The sequence below is a fragment of the Onychomys torridus genome, chromosome 5 (assembly GCF_903995425.1).
Source record: "Onychomys torridus chromosome 5, mOncTor1.1, whole genome shotgun sequence".
Classification (NCBI taxonomy): domain Eukaryota; kingdom Metazoa; phylum Chordata; class Mammalia; order Rodentia; family Cricetidae; genus Onychomys; species Onychomys torridus.
In genome coordinates, this window is record NC_050447.1 from 97048257 (window position 1) to 97071926 (window position 23670).

Below are 23670 nucleotides of genomic sequence, written 5' to 3' on the forward strand. Positions count from 1 at the left end.
AGGATGATGTGAGAGAAAATAAGAAGGTACCTGGGTCCCGCTTGCTTTGATCTGATCTTAGTATCAGACACAGGCTGCTCACCACCAGCTGTACTGTGTGAGACTATCCTTACCTGCATAAGCTTTTCTTACTTGATTAAAAAACATATACAAGGCATAGAAAATACTAACAGCCATTTCAAACCTCCTTTTCTGAAGCAACATGGCTTCTCCGATCTTAGTGAGCATGCCAACATTCAGCCAGGTGTCCTTCCCTGTGAATCAGGATAAATGGGCTAAGAACTGCATAACCAAGGGTCAGAAATTCTTGAAAATGCATTGTGAAGGAGTCATTCTTCAAAGAGAAAGATAAATATAAAGAGACAACACAGTCTGTCTAGTAGAAGAAAAGAAAACAGCATCAGAAGGAGGACACTCTGAGCAGCTCTCAGCTGAGGGGGAGTTCTGTAGAGAAGTTTGGCCTTCTGAAGGTAGAGGGCATGCTGTGGTGCTTGTGGAGAAGATATACCATGTAGCCACTGGCCCATCCCATGGCACCCTGAAACACAGCATCTCTCAGGACCATGAGAGGAAGAAGCATGCTGTTTATTTTCTGACTTTCTTTTTTGAAATATCAGTATAAACTATTGTTACTCAGTTGTAATGTATTTGTGACTCTGTTTCTGATGGAATGAAGGAGGTTCATGCAGATCAAGGAACTGAGAATCCAAAAGAAGAGCAGGGAGAGAGGCATATACCATGTGGATCTCAGTCTGAACCTCCCCCACCAGGAGTCTCTGGGGCTCATGATGATGGCCTGGACCACAGTGAGGAGACTGCTGGTGCAGATGGAGAGGCCCCGGGCCATCCTTTCCAGATAAACAATAATGTCACAGCCCTCATCACCTAGGAAGTGTCTCAGACCTAAAGCTGCAATTGTTGTTGGCATGCTCTTGGAAGAAAGCATTGTAATATTTGTAAAAGCCAAGTGGATGAGAATGAGGTATATAGATTTCTTCCAGAGTCCACAAAAGTGCAGATGTGATTCACAAAGACAGAAGCATTCACCACAGTGCCAAGTCCAGTTAGAAGAAGGAATATTGCTATTTCACTAATATTCAAAACCATTTCAGAAAATTTGGGATCTTCCAAATAGAGTTTGAGGAAATAATATGTATCTATAAAATATATTTTACATCACAGTGTGTTTCTGGTACGTAAAAGATAGCGCTGACATGTGGAATAGACTAGATTTTCTTTTTTTAATCAAAAGAATCCTACTCTTTTTCTTGTTGTCTTTATAGGACATCTTGTTCCTTAAGTGCAATCTGTGGGAGAAAATAAAAATACTTGAAATGACAAAACATGTTTATATTAGCAAATAGACTTCCAAATTAGCAAAATTAGATTACATGTTCAAATGTTTACATATTCCATGAATTTTGAACCTCAGCATATGTTGAAATAAACTCAAATGCTCACCAAAACCTCCTTACATTTCCTGTTTAATTTTGTTTTCACTCCCGTGAGTCAGTTCCCCATCTGCACCTTCCCTTGACTTCCTGCCCCCCACACCTAGTGAGCAGACACTTCTGTAGAAAATTGTGTCAAGCGTGGTGGCTCACTTGCTCTTGAAGAAGGGCGGGGCAGGAAGATGTCTGTAGATTCACTACAATCACGTTCAACCTATGCAACGCAGAGAGTTTCAGGTCGGCCACAGTCACATAACAAAACCCTGTCTGAACCCCACCCCATGAAAACCCTAGAGCAGTCCAAATGGCCAAACACAAGTCCATATGAAAGAAAACAACCCTGCAAAACAAAAGTCCATAGGAAAGAAAACAACCCTATCCTACTGCATCAGCATTAGTGTCTTTCAGAGTGAGAGACCTTTCTTCTTCTATAACACCTTTTGTTTTGTTACTATGTGGATTTTCTTTTAAAATGAATATAGCCAAGATCTGTTTTTATGTTCTGTCTCTAGTTACTGTATCTTTGATTCATATATCTTTATATCTTTTCATATATCCAGAGGTGTGTGCCTTTATGCCTGTCTTTTGTCTTTTATCTCCAAGATCACTGGCAGCAAGAATTGTGTGAGTATTGGCTTGTTTCCAAGTCTGGGGTGATGCAGCCTCATGAGTAGAAACACTCACGAAGTACTGTCTTTCAGCCTCAGTTTCCTTGACTGCAACATGAGAGATTACAATCTGTAGTTATGTATTAAACATAGCATCCTGGGATTTGAAATTCTCAGCCCATAGTGCAATAAAGCACCAGGCATGTGTAACTAGTATGTTTAAAAAGGAGTTGATTAAAAATTTAGTCAGGGATCCAGAAAATGTTTAAAAAGTTAATGTACAGGCTATTCCCCAATACCCTCATGTCATTAACAAATACATTTATGATTTTATGATTTTGGTCTAGTGTTTCCCATCTTCCCAGGATTCCTACCTTAATGTTAGTGAGGACCCAAAGCTCCAAATCAGATTTGGAGTAAGCTTTGAAACACCTATTACAACACTTCCAGTAGTTTTTGACCAACAATTTGAACAGTAGCAGGGTCAATAGGGAATTACCTTCCTAAACAGCTTTTGAATTATTGCTGGAAACTACTTAAAAGGTCGCTGTACTTTGAGTTAGGTAACAACTCAGGCAGGCAACTGTGCCCGTTTCAGACACAGTTTCTCAACTAACAATGGCAACAGTGCTTGATGCTTCAGAAAATAAGTCTAATTTACAATGGATCATATTAACTCATAACCTGGCCAAGATAAAGAATAATTTTCAATACTAATTGTTAATAGGTTTCTCCATCATACTAATATATAATGATGAAGTTGGCTCAGAGATACAGTATGTTATCTATGAGATTAGGGGAGACTTTGAGGATAAGTGCAGAAAAACATTTAAGATAAACACACACACACACACACACACACACACACACACACACACACGTACACACTACATACTACACGCACGAGGGCAGGGATTTGTAGAATTAAGATCTTAATGGGTTAAGACAAAGTTTGTCCATATGTAAGAGACAAATATGCCATGAAGACATTTTGTGGGAACTGATAATGCTGTAGTCATGGCACAGGTAAAGCAGAGCTTAGAGAAGAGAAGGGTGTCTGGTTTGTTTCCCCCTAGGAAATGGAGACGTTCTTGTATCATTCTTATTCTCTCCAAAAGGAAAGAGGCCACACACGGAAAGGCCCCCTCCCCCACACACTGAGCTCCCCAAAGGCACTGGCTCCTAAGCATGGAAGCCTGGCACTCAACCATTTTCCAGCCTGTGGTACATACCTGTGGAGATCAGGCTCGCCCAGCCCTATGCCTCACAGTCAAAGAAAAAGAAGCTGATGTGCTTCTGAGGGACATTTTGCAGCTCCAGGGAGAGACATCAAAGAGTGTTCAGGTGTGCTCACTGCAGCGGCTGAGGTGGAGGACAGGCTCTGGGTGAGTCCTCTGGCCAAGTGAGCCTTCCAGGGCTGTGTTTGAACCTTCTGGATTCAGTCTTGTTTTCAACAACCTGTCACTCTGGGCTTCAGTTTTCACAGCTCTCAGAGTGTAGGGGAGAAGGAAGCCCTGTGTGGAATCTCATCCCTGGGGTACATCTCTCTCTCCCTCCACAATTACTACATAGGTATCTTCTAGAAGCTCTTTCAGACTTAATTGGAGTTTAATTACTGTATGACGTGAACTATAGAAGTGATCCCTGGAAGTACAGTCTGGAGTTGAATTACTTTAGTGGACACACAGTGAGGAAGTGAACAGCAGCTAGGTCCCGAGTCTCTCTGCCTACGTCTCCAGGCTGTCTCTTCGCCATCACAAAGTTCTGAAGCTGGGAATGAGAAGAGGAGTTGCCTTACAGGCACAGAAAAGGCAACGTCCTGTTCTTCCCCAGACCTGATCCACACCTGAGAGCAGGACAAGTGTCATCCATCTCTGGAGATTCCACTTCCTGAGAAAGTGTCAGATGCACAGTTGGGAGCAAGAGGCTCTCCTTGCTGTGGGCACCTTGATGGGACTGACCTGGTGCTGGTTTTACCAAATGAGTCTTGAAGTGTTCTTCTACACACCACGCTGAAGCCTTGGTGTAGTAGTGGCCCTTTTCCTGAATAAATGTTTGGAAGAATTTATGAGGGGATGCTCTTGGGTTTGGAATTTATTTCATATTGTACAGTAATGTTTGTACATAAATATTTAATTTATTCACTAAAAAGATGCTTTGGTTTTTTAAATGCTCTTTGTTTTTCTGTTTCTCACCATGTTATATGGATCTGAACCCACAGAGACCCATCTGGCTCTGCCTCTAGAGTGCTGGGAATAAAAATGTACACTACCATCTCAGCCAGTTTCAGGTTTTTATGCGTTCTCTTCCTGCCATTTTTGTGAATTATGTTTTCTTTCAAATAATTAATCTGCTTGGCCTATGTTTTAAATTTTATCTTGCAATATGTGCCTACTATTCTCTGTTGGTATATTTTCAGTAACATTTTTTTGATGTCCTGTCTTAGGATTTCTATTGCTGTGATAAAACACCATAACCAAAACAACCTGGGGAGGAAAGAGGTTATTTTTGCTTCCACATCCAGGAGACAGTCCATCAACAAGGGATGGGGGAACTCAAGGCAGGACCTGGTGGAGAGGCCATGAAGGAGTGCTGCTTGCTAGCTTGCTCTTAATGGCTTGCTCAGTTTGCTGTCTCATGGTACCCAGGACCATCAGCTCAGAGGTGGCACTGTCCACAGTTAGTGAGGCCCTCCCACGTTAATTGTCAATCAAGAAAATGCACCACAGGCTTGCTTACAGGTAATCTGGTGGGGGCATTTTCTCAATTGAGGTTCCCTCTTCCAAAATGGCTCTAGCCTGTGTCAAGCTGACATAAAAACTACCAGCTCATGGATGCTATACTAACATGATTTTTCCAATACATAATTCATTGAAAACATCGGATTTTGGAAAACAGTATACACAGTAGTATGCTTCCTTATGACATTTCCTGGATACTTCCTGTTGCCCCTCCTCCTCACTCGGTCCCTCCTGCCCACTGCTTGCTGTTTCTTCATCCCATAGTCACATGTGCTCCATTACCCTCTTTTCCCCCTCTCTGAAGTCCTCCCTTTTCCTTCCCATGCCCCCCTCTCCAATTGCATGACTCCCCCTCAGATATTCAAATATAAAAATTTAAATCTAGGACTGATATAAGAGGGAAAATATGCAGCATTTGTCTTTCTGAACGTGGATTATCTTGCTTACCACAATAATTTCTAGTTCCATCTACTTTGAAAATGTCATAATAATTTTATTTTCTTTACATCTGGAACAAAACTCCATTGTGTATTTATGCATTTTTTATTCCTTCTTCTGCTGTGGAACATCTTGGCTGATTTCATTTCTTGCTTGTGAGTCCTCCTTACATTTTTTGCATTTCTTCAGGTCTGATTTATATAGACATCTACATGTTTTTTCCTTTAGAAATCTGAAATTCTCATTACTCTTCAGTACCAGCTGTGTAATGCTCATGTCCCATGCTTTTTGGATTTGACACCATCTTCTGGAGACTGGTGTCTGTGAATATAGCAGGAACTTCCCGTTCTTTAGAACTGTGGCATTCCATGTACTTCAATTGTTCATCTTTACTTCCTACAAGGACATCTTTGTGTCTCACTGTTTGGAATTGGAATGAGGCTGAATGTTGCCCTTTGAACTTTTCTCTCTCCCTTTCCTTCCCTTTTGTTCCATTCCCTTCCATTCCCTCCCCTTTCCTCCATCCCCTCCATCACCTCCCTTTCCCGTCTTCCTTTTCTTCCTTTTGGTTGCCCTGAAACTTGCTACATAAATAAAAAATCACGCTAGCTTTGAATTCATGTGCCTCTGTCTCCCAAGTGCTGGATTTAAAGGCATGCACCACCACACCAGATTTTTCTTCTCTCTCCTCCTCCTCCTCCTCCTCCTCCTCCTCCTCCTCCTCCGCCTCCTCCTCCTCCTTCTTCTTCTCTCTCTCTCTCTCTCTCTCTCTCTCTCTCTCTCTCTCTCTCTCTCTCTCTCTCTAATTGAGAGAAGCTGTAGGATGACTTGTTAACTCCACATGCACTGTAAGAAGTCTGGGGCTACTCCTTAATCTTCCCTCTGTCCTTTTCTTAAGTCACAATGTGCAGTGTCTACTTTATTAGCTGGAGGGGCTGTTACAGAACATCCTGACTCCTCAGTGAGCATGCCAGCAGCTGGCCAAGTGGAAATCCTTTATTATCAGGATAAAGGGGCTGAGAGCAGCGTAGCCAACTCCTAGAAACAATTTAGCATTTAGTATTATGGAATCAAGTGTGAAGACAGAGCCAATGTAGAAGGAAGAAATGAAATCTCCCAAGTAATAGAGGAGGAAACAGGTCATAAGAATGAGCACACTCCATGTAGCTCTGACTTCTGGGCTGGCACTATTTGCAAACCTGGAGCTGTGAAGGTAGAGGACATGCTTGTGATGTCTATACAGGTGGAGAGCCATGTACCCACTGCTACAGCCCATGAGACTTTGAAAGGTGACATCACGAAGAGCCATGAGAGACAGAAAAAGCCATTTAACTGTGTACCTGGATGGCAGCATATAGCAATATTCACTGTATAGCCCAGCTCTAGACATGTTCAGACTGCTGCCTGCTGTGATGTGATAAAGCAAGTTGGAGCTTATGAGAACATTAAAGATCCAAAGGAGGAGGAGAAAGGGAAGAACTTGCCATGGGGTCTGTGGTTTGAGCTTTCTCCACAAGGAAGTCCTGGGACTGATGGTGGCAGCCTGAACCACGCTGAGGAGACAGGTAGTGCAGATGGAGAGGCCCCGGGACACCCTTCCCAGATAAACCAAAGTTTTACAACCTGCATCACCCAGAACAGTTTTGAAATGAAGGTCTGTGGTTATGTATTTGATCCCTGAAGTACAAAGAATGATTATGTTTGAAATCGCCAGATGAGTGAAGATAAGGTCTATCGGTTTTTTCTCAGAACCCATGATAATCATATGTACATGTCTCATAAATAAAAGGATGTTTCCTAAAATTCCAAGTCCAATAAGAGAAAGGAAAATTATTTTCTGGATGAGGTCACTCCAGATCATCTTTTGACTTCATGATGAGAACCAGGGAAGTATATTTTGGGAAACACAAAAGAGTGAAGCTGACATACTTCACCTCCCTGGATTGTCTATGTTACATGAGGAATTTATGGTGTGTAAACATGTACATGGTTCTTTTCTAGCAGGCACATGATGAATGTCTTTGCTTTTCTTTTTCATTTTCTTATTTCCACTGACATGCTGATGATAGCAATATTTTAGACACAAATCCCACATTAATTCATCTATTTGCTTTTCAAAAAAAAAAACTTCTTTGTGTCCCTCACTTCAAAAATTTACATGATTATTTTTTCCTGGAAAAAAATTAAACATGGTTGTGGCTTTAACAAAAGGCATCTTCTGAGGCCAGGACAATATGGCACCATCCCTGAAGTGGCCTTTGCAATCTGGAAAAGGTACAGTGCCCTTTTCTTCGAAGACAGCTGAACAGGCAGTGGGCCGATGGCTTCTGATGTGCAGTGGAACACCAGCTGAAGTAGTTATTTTTTTGGTAGACTGGTCATTTAATAAAGGGATGTGCTGAGATGAAGCCACACACACACACACACACACACACACACACACACACACACACACAGCCAAGAAGAATGAACAGCTGAATTAAAAAAACATTAATAATTTCCAGAATTTAAAATCCTGAATCATGATATGACACTAGATGTTTCTGGTACATGGACTGCTCTCACCAAATGTGAGGTCAAACTGTTGACCTTGTATACATCCTAGTTCACAAATGAGTCTATCAAATATGCTAAGCCTATAGGCTGAAGATGATGTCCCAACACTGCGGAGAAACCTCAGGTGACTGTCCAGGCAGCTGGCTGTTTCTGTCAACTCACATTTTTTTTTTTTTTTTGAAGCTGCTTGCATGCACTTCCTGTTTTTATTTTTTATTAGGTAGTATTATTTCCTTCTTTGGTCTCTGAAGGAGTTGAAAATTAGTTAGTTATAGTTATAGTTTTCTTTGTTAAGAATTTCAGAAAAGAAACTCACTAAAGAGCTGTAAGTGTATAAATTTGAAAGACATTATAAGACAGTTTTGTTAGCAATATAAGTTAGGATAGAAAGTGAATCAGGTACATTTTGGGCTCACCAAAATAGTATAGATAATGGAATTATTCTTTCTGAATGTGTCAAATACAAATGGACTAGACATTGTTTAGGTATTTATTTCTTATAGTTATTGTACTTTTGTATATAGTTTTTCTTATATTAGTTACAACTTTTTTTCTTTTTATTAAAGTAGTAAAGGGGGGGAAAGGGTAAAGTGAAGTAAGTACTGATGCCCTGTTAGTCAGAGTGTAAATATGTACCTAGTTAGGAGAAAGTGTTTGGTATTACCTGTTAAAGTTGAAAATATACACACTCCATGGTGCAGCATAACCAGCCTAACTCGTGCATAAAATGTGCACTGGCAGACATGAAATAAAAGTGACACATGACTTAAACATGAGCACGATTGCACACTAAATGTGCAACTAAATGTTCTTAAACCAGCGTGATCCCAAGTATTGGCTTCTCTTTTGTTTTCACTCTGCACACCTGTTGTGTATCAGTTTTCTCCAAGATTAAAACTTCCCTTCTTGGAGCGAAGCTCCTTAAGACACATAATGTTAAAGGGAGGTAAAAAGTGTTCAAGGGGGTGGGTGAAACATTTCATTCTACAGGGAAGGAAGCTCATTAAACTCGGGAAGCAGACAACTCAATAGTTGCAGGAAGTCTCTGAAGCTGATCCTAGTTTCACTAGGCCCTGCCCCTCCTCATGTGCTGGCAAATATATTCAGACAAACCTAGATGCCTGAAAAGAAGCAGAGATCTCCTAAACTGTCAAGAACAGGCTCAGACCTACGAGCCTGTTGAGCTGGCTTTGAACTTGGTATGTAGGTGAGGATGAACTTGAACTGCTAATCTTCCTGCCCCCACCTCCCAAATGCTGGGTTTACTGGACGTGCCTAGTTGAGGGGTTTGTTTTTCGTTGTCTGTGAGTGCCAATTTGGCGTCTCACTGTTGTGTGACAAAGCTTTTCCTGGGGAGATGTAACACACATCTACTCACCCCAGACAGGGATCCCACAACAGACCAAAGTATGGATGAAGGGACTGGCCAGCTCAAGTGTGGCAAGCATGGCTCTAGTGGGCCTTGCCCTTCTACCAGATTCCGTCTGCCTTGCTAAAAACTGTTGGATTACATTCCTAAGGCTAGCCACCAAGGTCTATACCACTTTTTCCTTCTGAGACTGACTACCATGGTCCAGCTATCAAAGTATTAGAGTTCAGCAAAAGCCCCTTTGGTTTACATAATTCACATGTCCAATCAAAATATACCACCGCATCCTAGCCCATCCTAAATCAGACCTCCCTTTTCTTCTCTTTCTGAGAATTACACCTGCAAGGTCATTTGCTGCTGTTTTTCTGCCTGAGTCAGAAAGTAGACACTTTAAGTTCTTCCCCAATTAATAAAGGATCTCTTTGTGAAAACAGGTGTTTGGGTATGGTTTGTGCCAATCTGGAGGGAACCCCTGCTGTGCAGGGGTCTCCTTCAATGGGTATCAACAAAGTTCAACTTGGTGAGGGATTACTTACAGGATGACTCAAAGACAGCTGCTTCACTGAGGCTCACCCAGCATGAACAACAGCTCACAAATGCTGGGAAACCTGGAGCACACCACAGGCTGCAGGAAAGGTTGGAGACTGTCCTCTCCAAGTGACTCAGTTGGTCTAAACCTCTTCCAGGCAGCCAGGCTGGTTTCTGCTTGTCTCAGGCAGCTGGTCTGGCCTCAGTCTTCTTTGCAGCTTGGCTGGGAGTCTGAGTCTTTATTGTATTTCATCTTTTTCGTAGCTTAACTCAGTTAGCCTGAGAAGGACTCTCAGCTTTCCTTGTTTAATCTGGCAGGGAGGAGCCTTGTGGATCTGGTGACTTTTAGAGACTTTCTGAAGTTATTTTGAATTGTTCACCATTTTGCTTAAAGAGCTTCCCTGCAGGGTAGAATGTTTTAGTCAAGGAAAGTGTTCTATGACTCTCAGCTATGAAATCATGTAAGACTTGGGACTGTTTCTCAGGAATCAAAGACTCCAGGATGCTTGAACCTACCCCTAGGTTACTGCACTTTCCATGCATTCTGTATGTTCAGAATGAGATTCTACAAGTCATCTTGTGTTGCCTTGTTCTCTCTGGCCTTTACTATTTCTAACTATCAAACCAGTGTAGCAGACCTCTCTGTCCCAGAGGTTTCTGACAACACAGCGGCTGCCCTGCTTGGCCCTAGGCACACTGCTTCCCTGCTTGGCCCTAGGCACACTGCCTCCCTGCTTGGCCCTAGGCACACTGCTTCCCTGCTTGGCCCTAGGCACACTGCTTCCCTGCTTGGCCCTAGGCACACTGCCTCCCTGCTTGGCCCTAGGCACACTGCCTCCCTGCTTGGCCCTAGGCACACTGCCTCCCCATGACTTCAGGCACACAAGTTGCTGCCTTTTGATCCTTGTTTCTTCTGACAGGTGACAAATGGGGAGAGTAAAGACTGAACCAGTGCACTGTGAAAGGCTTACCCAACTTAATCTGTCCTGTAATGCAGGATGTGATCAGCTTTAACTAGGACATCTGTTTTAAGTAATAAGTCTGGACTACAAAATGATTCATTATTTTGTCACTGTATATACCTCAATGCCTTTATGCCTTTACTCATCAAATGTTTTCTTTTGTCTATTTTTTCCTGTTTTTCTAGGGGTTATTTTTTCACCTTACCGATAGTCCATCTCTCAGAATCAGATTTATTATTCACTTGAGATATCTAAGAAGTTACTTTTTCATTACCACAGAGTAATGAAGAATGTCAGGGGAAGGAGGGCAAAAGTCATGCTAAATGTTTTCTTTGTTTCTTTTGATTTGGCAGCCCTGGGGATTGAATTTCAGGCACCATACTTGGAAGGCAAACACTCTACCTCTGAGCTATGGCCCCCACTCTGCAAATGCCTTTTGGAACACTACAGCAAACCGTTCTAGAAGATAAGCCTCGCTTTCAGATCGATGCATAGGATACCATCAAGTGCATCCACCCCAGGCCCTGGAGCCTCAAATAAAGATGAGATTAGAGCTCCTTGAAATCAACACTGGGCTAAATTTAAGGGAGTTACCTCAAAGGATACTAAACAACCTGGCCAAACAGCAGGAATTCTCAAAAGCATAACTTGTTGACAACAAAGCCCTCAACAAACAGGCACGCAGCAAGTGAAGCTGATTTACATATGTGCAATACCATGAACGGAGATGGGGAGATGCCAAGGATGGAGATGCCAAATAACACCTTCAAATTAATCTCAGTGTTCCTGGGACTTAAGAATATAAGAAAAAGAGAAAGATGGTCCATTTAAAACCCAGTGACACACCAAAAATCAGGTGAAGAAGTGGATGTAACTGATCCTGACAACAGAACCGTTGCAGGTGAAAAGTGAGGCCAAAGCAAACGTAGTTCTGGCTAGACCCAGACACATTATCTTCCTATTTTCCTAAAGAGCATAGGACGAGGGCCTATGATGAGACCCCAGAGCTCTCTAGAGATGCGTGATCTCAACTCACACAGAGATGCTGAAGCCATGATGGACTGGCAGGTGCTAGAAGTGGTCTCCACCAGTTTCTTGCTCAGCCACATAAATTTACATAGAGACAGTTAGGGGAAAGTCTTAAACCTTTTGAACCCTGTCTCGACTCTCTGGGATACTAACAAAGAGGTTAATAAGCATCAGAGGGAAATTTATGTGGCACATTGTAAACCAGAGAGCTCCAGGTCTACTCACGTTTGCAGCTGAGGTGCAGTCAGGTTCCGGGGGAGTCCTGGAAGACCAGCCTTCCCACACCGCATTTGTACCTTGAGGGTTTGCTGGGCCGTGGCTGTCATCACGTGTCCCCGGGATGTCAAGTCTGTCAGTGCATGCTGACACCGAGAAGGAAGTCTCTGCAGAATCTGTCCCTGAAGTATGTACGGCCTTCCCTCTCCCTCTACAATTACTTCATCACTGTGTCTCAGTAATGACCTCAGTAGTCATTAGGGTTTCATTGTGTCCATAGAAGTGTGTGAAATGAGGAAGGAAACAATAACTGAAGTTTCTATGTGCAGACTTTCCCATTTCTCTAGACCTGTGCATAAGGGAACTTGGTCCTTCTCATCCAGGTGTCCGTGGACTAGAATCTGACAGAAGAGAAGTCAGACAGCGGAGGGGTGTGGAACATGGGGAGAGCTGAGGATCAGGCAGGGCATCTGATAATGTCTCACAGATGTACCAGCCTGGGAAAGGAGTTCCTGCCCTTGGAAGGACAAACTACCGAGGTGGTAGAGGGCCAGAAGGGGACCCTATTGTAGATACAAACCCATTTTCACAGTCAAGGAAAGTCTATGGAGGAAGTTGAACAAACGTACACAGAAGGCATCTTTTGGCTGTCAGTTGGTAGACAGTACTGCACCTAAGCATGGAGCTTGTCACCCCCCTCCCTGAGAAGTGCTTGGACCATGTCGCTATCACAGTGAGATCTCAGAAGAAGGAAGTGAGCAGCTGGATCCCAGATCATGTCTTGATCCAGAGCTCTGTACATAGGTCCTTTCACACAAAAGTGGTGGTGGTGGTGGTGGTGGTGGTGGTGGTGGTGGTGGTGTTTGATGCTTTCTTTGATGTTCATTTCACTTCATGAATTTCCCACAAACTGCATCCTGTGGGAAAGACAAAAAGAAGGCAGCTTTCTGAGAACCAGGAGAAGCATTGATGTTGCTGGCTGATCTGAATCTCATTTGTGAGTGCTGTGAAACCCCAGTCTGTTCTTCATTTTTCCCTGACAGCTTCCCACTCCAGCATCTTATTGGTGTGTGTGTGTGTGTGTGAGAGAGAGAGAGACAGAGACAGAGACAGAGAGACACAGAGACAGAGACAGAGCGAGCCTGCTCCCTGCACAACTAGATGTCTCTAGCACATGCAAGCATCCTCCAAAGACACCATTGAGTTCCAATTCCATGCAAGTTCTAAAGTGTCATTTTATGACCAGATGGCCCCATATGTTAAACAATGGGCTACTAATGCACTGTGCTCCAAAGACATGGGTTCAAATTCTGCTTTAGTTAGTTAGGTTTTAAGTTTTCAGAGGCTTCCTCCTAGGATCTGCTCGGGGCCCACAGTTTTGCCAGGAGCAGCCCTTGGCCATGAAGACTGCTTTCCCTTGCTCTCCTCCATTCACTATGGCTTCTCTTGTTCCTTTTTTTTTTTTTTAAAAGCTTTGTTGTTGTTTTTACTTTTTTAAGAATTTCATACATGAGTACACTGCACTTACACAATTTCTACCCTCCCCTGCCCCTCACTCCTTCATCACCTGTGACTCTTCTTCTAGGGGTGGGGCCTTGTGAGGAATTTCCTTTGGTCTAAGCTGACATGTCTATTGGTGTGGTCCATGTGCAGGCAAACATACTTTTGAGGTTTCCTGAGTGTAAAATCCCTGTCATATTTAGAAGACACTATCTCTCAGCAGGTGTGCTGGTCCTCTGATACAACCTTTTACCCCTATTCTGAAGAGTTCCTTGAACCTTAGGTGTATGGGCATCCCATTGTATCTTATCCTATGCTCTTCAACCAGCTCTGCAGTGGCCTTTGTCTGCCTCAAAGAATATATATATTTTTTTTGGTGAGGAGTGTCTTATTTATGGTTTTATTGCCATGACCATAGCACCTCTTATAAAGGACATTTAATTAAGGTTTGGCTTACAGTTCAGAGTTTAGTCCATTATTGTCATGGTAAGAAGCGGGGGCATGCAGGCAGACATGCTCCTGGAGAAGGAGTGGAGAGTTCTGCATCCAGATCAGCATGCAGCAGGAAGAGAGTGACATTGGGCCTGGCTTGAGCTTCTGAAACATGAAATCCCACCCCTAGTGACACACTTCCTCCAACAAGAGACTACACCTCCTCTAACAAGGCCACATGCCCTAATTCTTTCAAATAATGCCAAACTACCACAATGGGTGAGAGGTATACTTACCTGTGGGTATGAGCATAAATATTTGGAACACACTTTAAAGCTTTATTGATTTAGGAAAGTGGCAGTAGTAGGTTTCTCTTCTACAGTCTGTGACCTTTCCACCCATGGGATCTTAGCTAGCTTTATAGATAGGGCCAAGCCTGAGTTTTCTCCTATTGAGCATGCATTAAATCAATTTAGACAGCTGTTGGTTATCCCCAAGATGCTGTTGGCTATCTCCAAGATATATGTGCTACTGTTGAGCCATTAGACATACCTTGCCAGGTCACCCATTGTGGTTTGTAGACTTTACAGCTGAATAGTACTACTGTTTGCTTTTCTCCCTTAGCAGTGTGTACATCATCTTATAATACTATTAAGAGGTAGCTCTCAGGGAAGATGCTTCCAGATCAATAACCAGGTTGATTCGCTCAAGTCCTTTATGTGAAGTTTGTGATATCTTCAGCAATAGAGTCTTGCCTTCAAGTTCTGGGAGGTAACCAAGGATGATAGCTGTAGCCTATATTGTTCTGGGGGTCCTTGGATACCCTTGACCAAAAACTCAAAGAGCAGTTTCCTTTGCTAGGCATAGCTAGGGTTGTTAGTCCATTGCTTCTGGGAGGATTATTATCCTCTGTGTGGGATAACTCTGTTTTAACTGTGTATTTCTGATGTATGTATGTATTTAAGTATATATATATATATATATATATACAGAGATAAATAACATGTATTTTAATGTAATCTTATGAAGATTCTCTATAGTATTATTTATCTTACTCCATTTTTACCCCTTTGTGTTACTTTCCATCATCCTTCCTTTGTGTTTCTTTTTAAACACAATTTATTTTTTAAATGGACATTATGAACTGTTCATCAGCAAGTTCCCAGATATGGTCAATGTTCAGTCTCAAAGCTCCTGCAAAAAGGGTGAAGCCAGATTCTCTTTCATAGATGCCACCACAGATATGTACTGTCAGTCAATGTTCCTTCTAGCACAAATGAACTGCACTCACCTACTAGGTTACTTTGTGGTGAGAAATGAGCTTACACCTTTCAGATTTGATAGGACACTAGTCTAAACTGACATTAGTTTTTAGAAATTATTTTTTTAGATTTTACTTTTAATTTACGTTTATGAGTATATGTTTGCATGAGTGTTTGTGGAAGTTTGAAGTGAGCATCAGAGCCCCTGGGAATGGAGTTACAGACGGTTGTGAGCTGCCCTGTGGGTGCAGGGCATTGAAACAGGGCCCTGTAGGAGAACATTTAGGGCCCTTAACCTCTGAGACATCTCTCCAGCCCCTGCACTAGTTTTTAGAGGTGTAAAATGTCACGGTGCCCCACCAATCTGAGTAGAAGTTCCATAAGGAAAAGTGATCAATGCAAAATCTGAATAACATTCACCTTGCCCTGTGAAAACTCCAGTGTCATTTGAGAATCCAGGTTTCTTCACAAGAAGAGTCTTGTTTCTCTCAGGTTAATTTATTGTTTTAATATTTAGCAATTTATGATGTGCCTGGGTGTGAACTTACTCACTTACTGCTGAAGTCTTGCATTCTCTCTCTCTCCCTCTCCCTCTCCCTCTCCCTCTCCCCTGCTCTCTCTCCACATGTAAATATGGAGGTTGATATCTGGTGTCATCTTCCACTGTAACTCTCCACATTATCATTATTATCATTATCTTTTGGTTTGTGTGTGTGTGTGTGTGTGTGTGTGTGTGTGTGTGTGTGTGATGCACGTGGAGGTCAGAGGGGAACTTAAGGGAGTCAGTTCTGTCCTTACACTATGTGGGTCCCAAGGACCGAATCTGTTTCATCAGGCTTAGTGGCAAGTTCCCTTACCTGGTGAGCTGTCTCATCTGCCCTCTACATCTTATCTTTTGAGACAGGGTCTGTATCAGAGCTCCTAGACTGGGTAGACTGGATGCCAGTGAGCTGCCCGGATCTGTCTTTCTCCACCTTTCAGTGCTAGAGTTACACAGGCCACTGTGCATGGCTTATTTTATTACATGGTCCTAGGGATCTGAACTCAGGTTCTCATAATGCACAGCCAGCACATTACTGATAGAGTCATCTTCCCAGCTCTGCCTCCACCTCCTTCTCCTCTTCCTCCTTTATCCTCACCCTCCCCTTACCCCTTTCTTAACCCCCTGAGTCCTGAGATTGCAGGCATGCACACCACACCTGGCAAAACGCCTTGATCTGAAGGAACCAGATTTCAAACAAGCACTTTCTAAATCAGTTTTTGAGAGCTGACTCAAGAGGAAGTGATGTAAGATCCTGGGGATGGGGTGCAGAGCAATGTGTTGCATCTGAATTTGGAGAGAAGGTTGCTGAGCATTAAGAGTAGACAGGAGATGCATGACCATTGACACAGCGTGAGAAAGGACAGACTGGAATTTGAGTTGTGTTCACTCTCTTCTCTTCATAGATTTTGATGCCAGTAAAATAAAATATAAAAACAAATCCTGCAGTGATGATTGTCTACAAAATCTTTCATAATGCTTGAATAAATGATGACTGAAAAAGTGTTTGAAATATAAGACAAGTAATATTTTTACATTCACACTGCAATGTAATATTTATACTAGAAAGCCAAGCTACTTAAAGAAGTATAGCATAAAATTATAATAGAAATTACTAACATTTTTTTGTGCAACCAAACACAAAATAAATATGTATTTACCATTGTAAAGTAGAACCATGATGTATCCAGATGTTTACAGGGGTTCTTGCCAGAGGTGACAGAAATTTTATTTTCAAATAGTGTACAAATCTGTCTCTAACAATTCTAGAGTTTCATGTTCAAAGATAATATAATAAGTTAACTATCAGTAAGTATTTTTCATAATGGGCTCATTCAATATCTGATAGCTTGACCCATATTCTCTACCCAGTACCTTATTGTATGGATCCAATAGCAGAAATTGTCAATTAAATTAAATTAGAATCATATCCTTATGCAGTTCTTTCATGACAGAGAGATGAATAGTGTTGTGGAGAGTCAGGGTACAACAAAGGGCAGCTACCAACAAGTCCTGTCTGCTTGCAAACACATTTATTTATCAATATTGAAAAAGAATTCACATTTTTATGAATACAGCAATTATAGTGGGATATAGAATGGCACTTTACTGTGCATACATTACCTGGTTATACAGTCTATAATCTATTTTACTATACATACTCTTCATGCATTGATTAAGTGTTTCCATGTATTTCAGTTCCGTTACTGGTGTCAATGGATTCTATTGACTGAAATTTCACAGTACATATCATTCCAGATAAAGGTGTCTTGATTCTTCACCATTTCTTCACAATTCCATAGGATCTTTTCTGTGGCTGGATTATTAACCTGCTTTCAAGTAGCCCCAAATAGGCCTTTTGTTGTTAAATTATTGTGTTTAGGAAACAACAATTCTATAATGTATAACATTTTCCCCCAATGAAATTCTCAAAGAACAAATCTACCTGTGGCTATAGATCTAAGATAAGAAATTCCTAGCTAAAAGAGAGAGAGAGACAAGTTCTTTTGATAAAATGTACCTAATTTGTCTTCACATACATCCCACTCCTGGACTCACAGTGCTGAGAAAATCATTTTCATAATCTGCAGTTAAAGGCACTTCACCAGGGTGCCTAGCTATAGAAAATATCCATATCATTGTGATTTGCTTAGATCTCTCTTAAATCAAGGCTGTAAGTTACTAAGATTACTGTCTACTAATTAAAACATCTTTAAAGTGTGTTGGTTGGATTTTGTCTTACCCACAATATTAGAGAACAGATATTTCTTTCATGCTTATTAAACAGATAAATGAGAGGGACATTTTCTCAATTTCTTCCACTGAGCATGCCAGCACTCAGCCGGAAGTCCATCCCTGTGAATCAGCACAAGGGGGCTGAAGATTGCATAACCCAGGACCAGAAATTCCCGAATAATTATTATTTCAGAATTGTTCCCTGAAGAGAGACTTAAAAATAGGGAAAAAGCACAGTCAGTCCAGTAGAAGAAAACAAAACAGAGCATCAGAAGGAGGACACTCTGAGCAGCTCTCAGCTCAGGGGGAGTTCTGTAGAGAAGCTTAGAGTTCTGAAGGTAGAGGACATGCTGATGGTGCTTTTGGAGAAGAAATACCATGTAGCCACTGGCCCCTCCCATGGCACCCTGAAACACAGCATCTCTCAGGACCATGAGAGGGAGAACAATCCACTTTGTTTTCTGACTTTCTAGCATAAAATAACAATAGTTGTAGCCATTCTTAAACTGTGACATATTTAGGTTTATACTTGTGATGGAGTGGATTAGGTTCATACTTATTAAAGCATTGAGTATCCAAAAGAACGAAAAGAATGGAAGGATGTGCTTTGAAGACTTTGGTCTGAGCTTCCTCCACCCAGATGCTCTGGGACTGATGGTGATGGCCTGGACCACAGTGAGGAGACTGCTGGTGCAGATGGAGAGGCCACGGGCCACCCTCTCCAGGTAAATGAGGATCTTACAGCCTATGTCATCTAGGAAGTTTCTCAAACCAAAAGCTGCTATTGTCTTTGGCAATCCTTTTGCAAGGAGGATTATGATGTTTGTAAAAGCCAAGTGGATGAGAATAAGGTGTATGGGTTTCTTCTCAGGGCCTCCCCACCAACTGAACATATAATTCACAGAAACAGAAATGTTCCCCAGAGTGCCAAGCACAGTGGTGAAGAGGAAAACTATTTCCTTAATAAAGTTCAGAACCATTGTCTTCCTTCCTAGGTAGAAAAAATTGTTTCCAGGCTGCAAATACTTTTCAAAAAAGCATCAGTAAATGTTAGACATGGATCTGAAAAACACATTTTGCGTAATAGGGTTTTCTAGTGTGTAGGAGGCAGCCATGGACACAGGAAATGTATGCAGATTAGGTCCTTGAAATGCCTCCTTTTCCCCCACTGTGGACTCTGCAATATTGTGTGTGCTCTGACAGATGGGTTTGGGAACTGCTATTCAAAATCTAAAGTTTTAAAGGAGATTTTGATTTTTTTTTTTTTAGCAAGGTTGACTTGGTCAAATTGTGTGTGTGTGTGTGTGTGTGGGGGGTCTATCTGGGTTTTCCTGGTTAACTCTCAGCATAGCTGAATTGAATTCCAAGTTTCTCCAACCAAAATTTCTTCCTGTTTCTCATTCTATTTCATAATTCCCCACCCGACTTCCAAAGCCTGAGCCTCATGCTGAATCTGTGTGCCTTCTCCACATCACCTCACAGATACTGGCAATTCCTGCTGGGTCAGCACCTGTAACATATCTCAGATTTAGTCACCTTACCCTCCACACCGCCTCCTCCTTTGTCTGATATTCCTTTCTTATATGCATCTTGATTAGTAGAACTACCTCCAGGTTTGCATTTGGCTTCAAAGCTTTATAATTTGGATTCTCCATTTAAACTTTTTGACATTAACTATTCTGTAATTTCACTCCATATAAATGATTATGATTTTAAAAAAATAGTTCTCAGTGAAAAGTCATATTGAATAACCTTTCCAGATAGGGTCCAACAATTAAAGCTTAATCATCAAAAGACATCCTGAAAAAGAGTCCTGTGTTAGAAAGTCATATAACTACCTTTTGCAACTAGGGAGGGCATTGAGAGGAATCGTGGGACACTCCCTAGGAGAATGGGTAGCAGAGGTCTGTGATCTCGGTGGATGCCTTCAGGGAATCTGTGACCCCCAATGAGCAACCTCAGGGCATCTAAAATAGTTTGGAATAGCTCTGGACCAGGGGATGATGATGAGGTGGATGGGGGAAGGGGATTAATGAAGTATTATATGCTACTATGAAATGAGTGAAGTTTTTAGTCCTCAGTTTTGGCTCCATTCAGTACCATAGGTTGGGTATACAGTTGTGAGCGGGGATCCCCACCTCAGAGTTCACAGTGCGTTTGCCTCGGTGGGGCCTTGTGAGCTGCAGTTTGTCAGTTTTCTTCTCCTGAAGGGATTCTCAAGATAGTAATGGTAACTGCTACTCTAGTGGTTTATACTTCTCCACACCTTCCAGGCATACAATGATTAAAATTTACTTAAAGTGTGTACGATATCATGCGACAGAATAAAAAAAAGTTTAACAAAACCCTTCAAGTTTATCATAAATATGTTTAGGAAGCACCACCACATTGTAAAAGAAAACATTTGCCAATATTTGAAATATGGAAATGCACCAAATTGAAAAGTACAAATTTTATAGGCACCAATGTTGATAACATGTTAAAATCATAATGCTAGTCAATCTGGAGATTGAAAAACAACATTTTGTTTTGGTTCCTCCTCCTCCTCCTCCTTCTGACAAGGTCTTCTTATGTAACAGGCTGGTCTTCAGCATGTAATATTCCTGACTCATTTCCCTAGATAGAGAAGGAGTGTACTATTCTGCATTTCTCAACGTTTCTGGTTTTTTTTTTTTTTTTTTTTTTTTTCTTTTCTTTTTTTTTTTTTTTTTTTTTTTTTTTTTACCAATTTTACGTGTATAGGTATTTTGTCTGCATGGAGGTATATGCACTACATGCTTGCCTGGTACCTGTGGAGGTCAGAAGAAATCAGATCTCCTAGAACTATAGATTCAAGTGATTGTGAGATATCATGGGTGCTGGGACAAACCCAGGTTCTGTGGGAGAGCAGCAAATCCTCCTAACTCCTGACTCATTTCTTCAGTTCCTGTCTCTAGGTTTTGATACGTTCTTGAAATTTTTATACATCTTATAGATTCCTTTTTAAAAGAGGCAAGGAGGTAACCATAGGCAAAGACCCAGCCAGAGCTCTGTCATGACCCTCCAGCCTGAGGATGGATAGCGATGCCTCAGCATTTCTGTTCCATCTGTGTCTCCAGGATCTAGTCTCCTTTGGCCTTTCTAGAGTCAGGGACCAGCCTCCTCAGGGTCAGGAGGAAAGCAGAGGTCCTGAGGATCTCAGAGCCTGTCAACTGCTCCCTGGCTTAGTCAAAGAGAGAGATTTCTGCTTTAGTGAAACTCTCCCTGCACAGCTGAGGGGTTGAAGATCTCACCTCCATGAACTCACCTGGACCTCTGTGGTGCAGACAGACAGCCTCTGGAGCAGCTCTGGAAAGGTGACACTTGCCGGGTCCTATTTGTACTGTCAGGGTTTGTGGGGCTCTTGGCTGCTATCAGTAGTGCAGACTTCAAGTTTCATGTTGTCACAGTGTTGGGGGGAAGGAAGGCCTCTGCAGGGCCCCAGTCCCTGAAGTACAGCTTCCCCCTCTCCACAATTACTACATCTGTTTTCCTCAGAAGTTATTTCAAGTTTAATTAGGGCTTAATTATTTTGAGAGGAAAGGATGTGAGATGAGAAAATGAACAAGTAACTAAGTTTCTTTGTACAGAGCTCCCCGCATCTCCAGACTGTTTCACCTTCCCAAAGAGACAAGCTATGATCTGGCAGGGGACCCGCTTCTGACTCACAGGTGAAGTCACTTGCTTCTCTTTCTTAAATCCCTCCTTACACAGGAATAGAATAAATGATGCTCAGCACTGGGAATTCTGCTTATTGAGCAAGTTCCAAACATGGACCAGGATGAGTTTAGAGTCCCTTGTTCTTCCTGTGCCCGTTGGTAGTTAAGTGTTTGCTGTAATTGATTGTTTCATTCCTGCACTTTAAGTATCATATGAGAATTGAAATATAAATGCCTCCCCAACCTTGACCTTATTCCAAAAGCAGTGCTCACTTGTTATAAAACGTCAAGGACACTTCAAAAACTCACGTGTGTCCAAGAGTGGTCCTTCTGTGTACTTTGCAAACTAGTATCCTGGAGACCTTCCTATCCCAAATGCAAAATGATATGAACAAATGTGGGTGTAGGCTGATTGTAGAAGTGATGGCATCATCATTTTGTTCTTGAGGAGAAAGCACCACTGGGTTTCCTTGGGAGATGAGTTCGCGGTCACTCATCTCTTTGTGCCCTGTGTGGTGGTGTCTCTACACATGTGGTTGAAGCTGACATATAATAGAAATCAGAACTGCTTCTGCTGTAAATGAAACAACAGCTCTTGATGAAGCCAGGATTTCCATCCTCTCTATTGAGTGGGGAAATCCAGGTGCAGAGAAACTCACTTGTGCACTACATATGTCAGGGTGGACAGAAGTTGAAAAATAAAATAATTATCTCTGTCCATCAAGGAGCACTTTCCTCTGTTCTCTTTGTTAATTTGTTTAGAAAGTTTCTAAGTGTCTCTTTTACCTTTGAAATATAAAGAAAAATAAAGCAATTTAAAGCTTGTAGCAGTTTGACTGATTTATTCAATAAAAGGCAAGAAAATATCAGAGAGTCCTTCATGTGGCTTCCATCGGGGATGAGTTCTGTGGAGAAAATTTGTCAACTGTAGGCTGTGGTGATATATTGTGTACCCTAATAAAGCTTATCTGAGGATCAGAGGAAAAAGCCAGCCACTATATTAAACATAAGTCAGGCAATGGTAGCACAGACTTTTAATCCTAGCATTCTGGAGGCAGACATCCATCCTCTGTGAGATCAAGGCCACACTGGAGAACAGAGCCAGGCGTGGTGGCCCATGCTTTTAATCCCAGCACATAGAGATCTGGAGGTCTGTACAGACAGGAAATGATGTAGCTGGGTGGAGGGAGGAAGTGAGATGCTGAACAGAAAGGCATATAGGTGTGGGTATACAGGAAGTTGGTCTCTTTGGCTGAGGATTTCCAGGTGGTTAGAACATGGCTGGCTTCTTTCTGCTTTTCTGATGTCTCAGTTCTTACCCCAATATCTGGCTCTGGGGTTTTTTTTTAATTAATAAGATCTTTTAGCAATTCATGTTACATTTGGTGCCCAGACATGGTAGCAATAATTTCCACTAAAAATCTGAGAATGCCTTAAAAAAAAATTCTAAAATGACACTGAAAACAGCTTCCTAAATGTGTTGCTCAGGCAAGCCTTGAGGTACACTAAGGTGGGTTTGTGGTGTGCAGGCTTGAGCTACCTTTTGACAGTACATACTAGAAAAAAAAAAGAAAGAAAGGTTTCTGCGCTACATGATGCTTGTTGGAGGCACAGAACTACTACTCCCTGGAGTTGGTGGTTGGCATACCTCCGCCATGTTGAAAAGCTAAGATGGGTAGAGTCAGCAGCCAAGGCTGCCCCATTGGTCCTAGCAACACAGTTTAGCAGTTTAAAATCTCTCCTGGTCAGAGGAGGATCAGAGATTCACAATAAGAAGGTTCAGATGGAATAAAACTCTAAATGGTTTGCAGTGTATGTAAAAATGTACATAGGCTTGGAAGAGAGAGGAAAAGGAGTATATAGTTATATAAAGAAATAAAGGAATATATACAGTTATATAAAGAAATAGTTTAAAAAAAATAAAGTCTTTAAAGAGACAGTAAAAGTAACACAAAAAATAAGCCATATAAAGATGGAAATTACACAAAGAGTCTGGATTATATTGTCTTTGGGATTTTTAACTGCAGAAAGACATTTGATTGTAAAGGCTACTCAGATATATATATTAAAGGTATCTTGACTTCAAAATTTATGTCTAAGGATATGTTGCTTTGGAAAAGAGGTT

At 41.7% G+C, this 23670-nt stretch overlaps 2 protein-coding genes and 1 pseudogene across 2 annotated transcripts; all 3 read right to left on the reverse strand.

Annotated features, from left to right (window-relative positions):
• Positions 1-329: 329 nt before the first annotated feature.
• On the reverse strand, positions 330-1107 carry LOC118584632 (annotated as a pseudogene).
• Positions 1108-6196: 5089 nt separating this feature from the next.
• LOC118583703 (putative vomeronasal receptor-like protein 4) lies at positions 6197-7099 on the reverse strand. Its single transcript, XM_036187305.1, has one exon. The coding sequence runs from the start codon at positions 7097-7099 to the stop codon at positions 6197-6199; it is 903 nt and encodes a 300-aa protein (XP_036043198.1).
• A 10813-nt stretch (positions 7100-17912) lies between these two features.
• Positions 17913-18848, reverse strand: LOC118583700 (vomeronasal type-1 receptor 4-like). The gene has a single exon (XM_036187301.1). It carries the CDS (start codon positions 18846-18848, stop codon positions 17913-17915), a length of 936 nt encoding a protein of 311 aa, XP_036043194.1.
• Between the last annotated feature and the right edge of the window lie 4822 nt (positions 18849-23670).

Excerpts from the sequence above, each read along its gene's own strand:
- LOC118583703 (XM_036187305.1), bottom strand. The coding sequence starts at position 7,099 with ATGATCTGGAGTGACCTCATCCAGAAAATAATTTTCCTTTCTCTTATT.
- LOC118583700 (XM_036187301.1), bottom strand. The coding sequence starts at position 18,848 with ATGGTTCTGAACTTTATTAAGGAAATAGTTTTCCTCTTCACCACTGTG.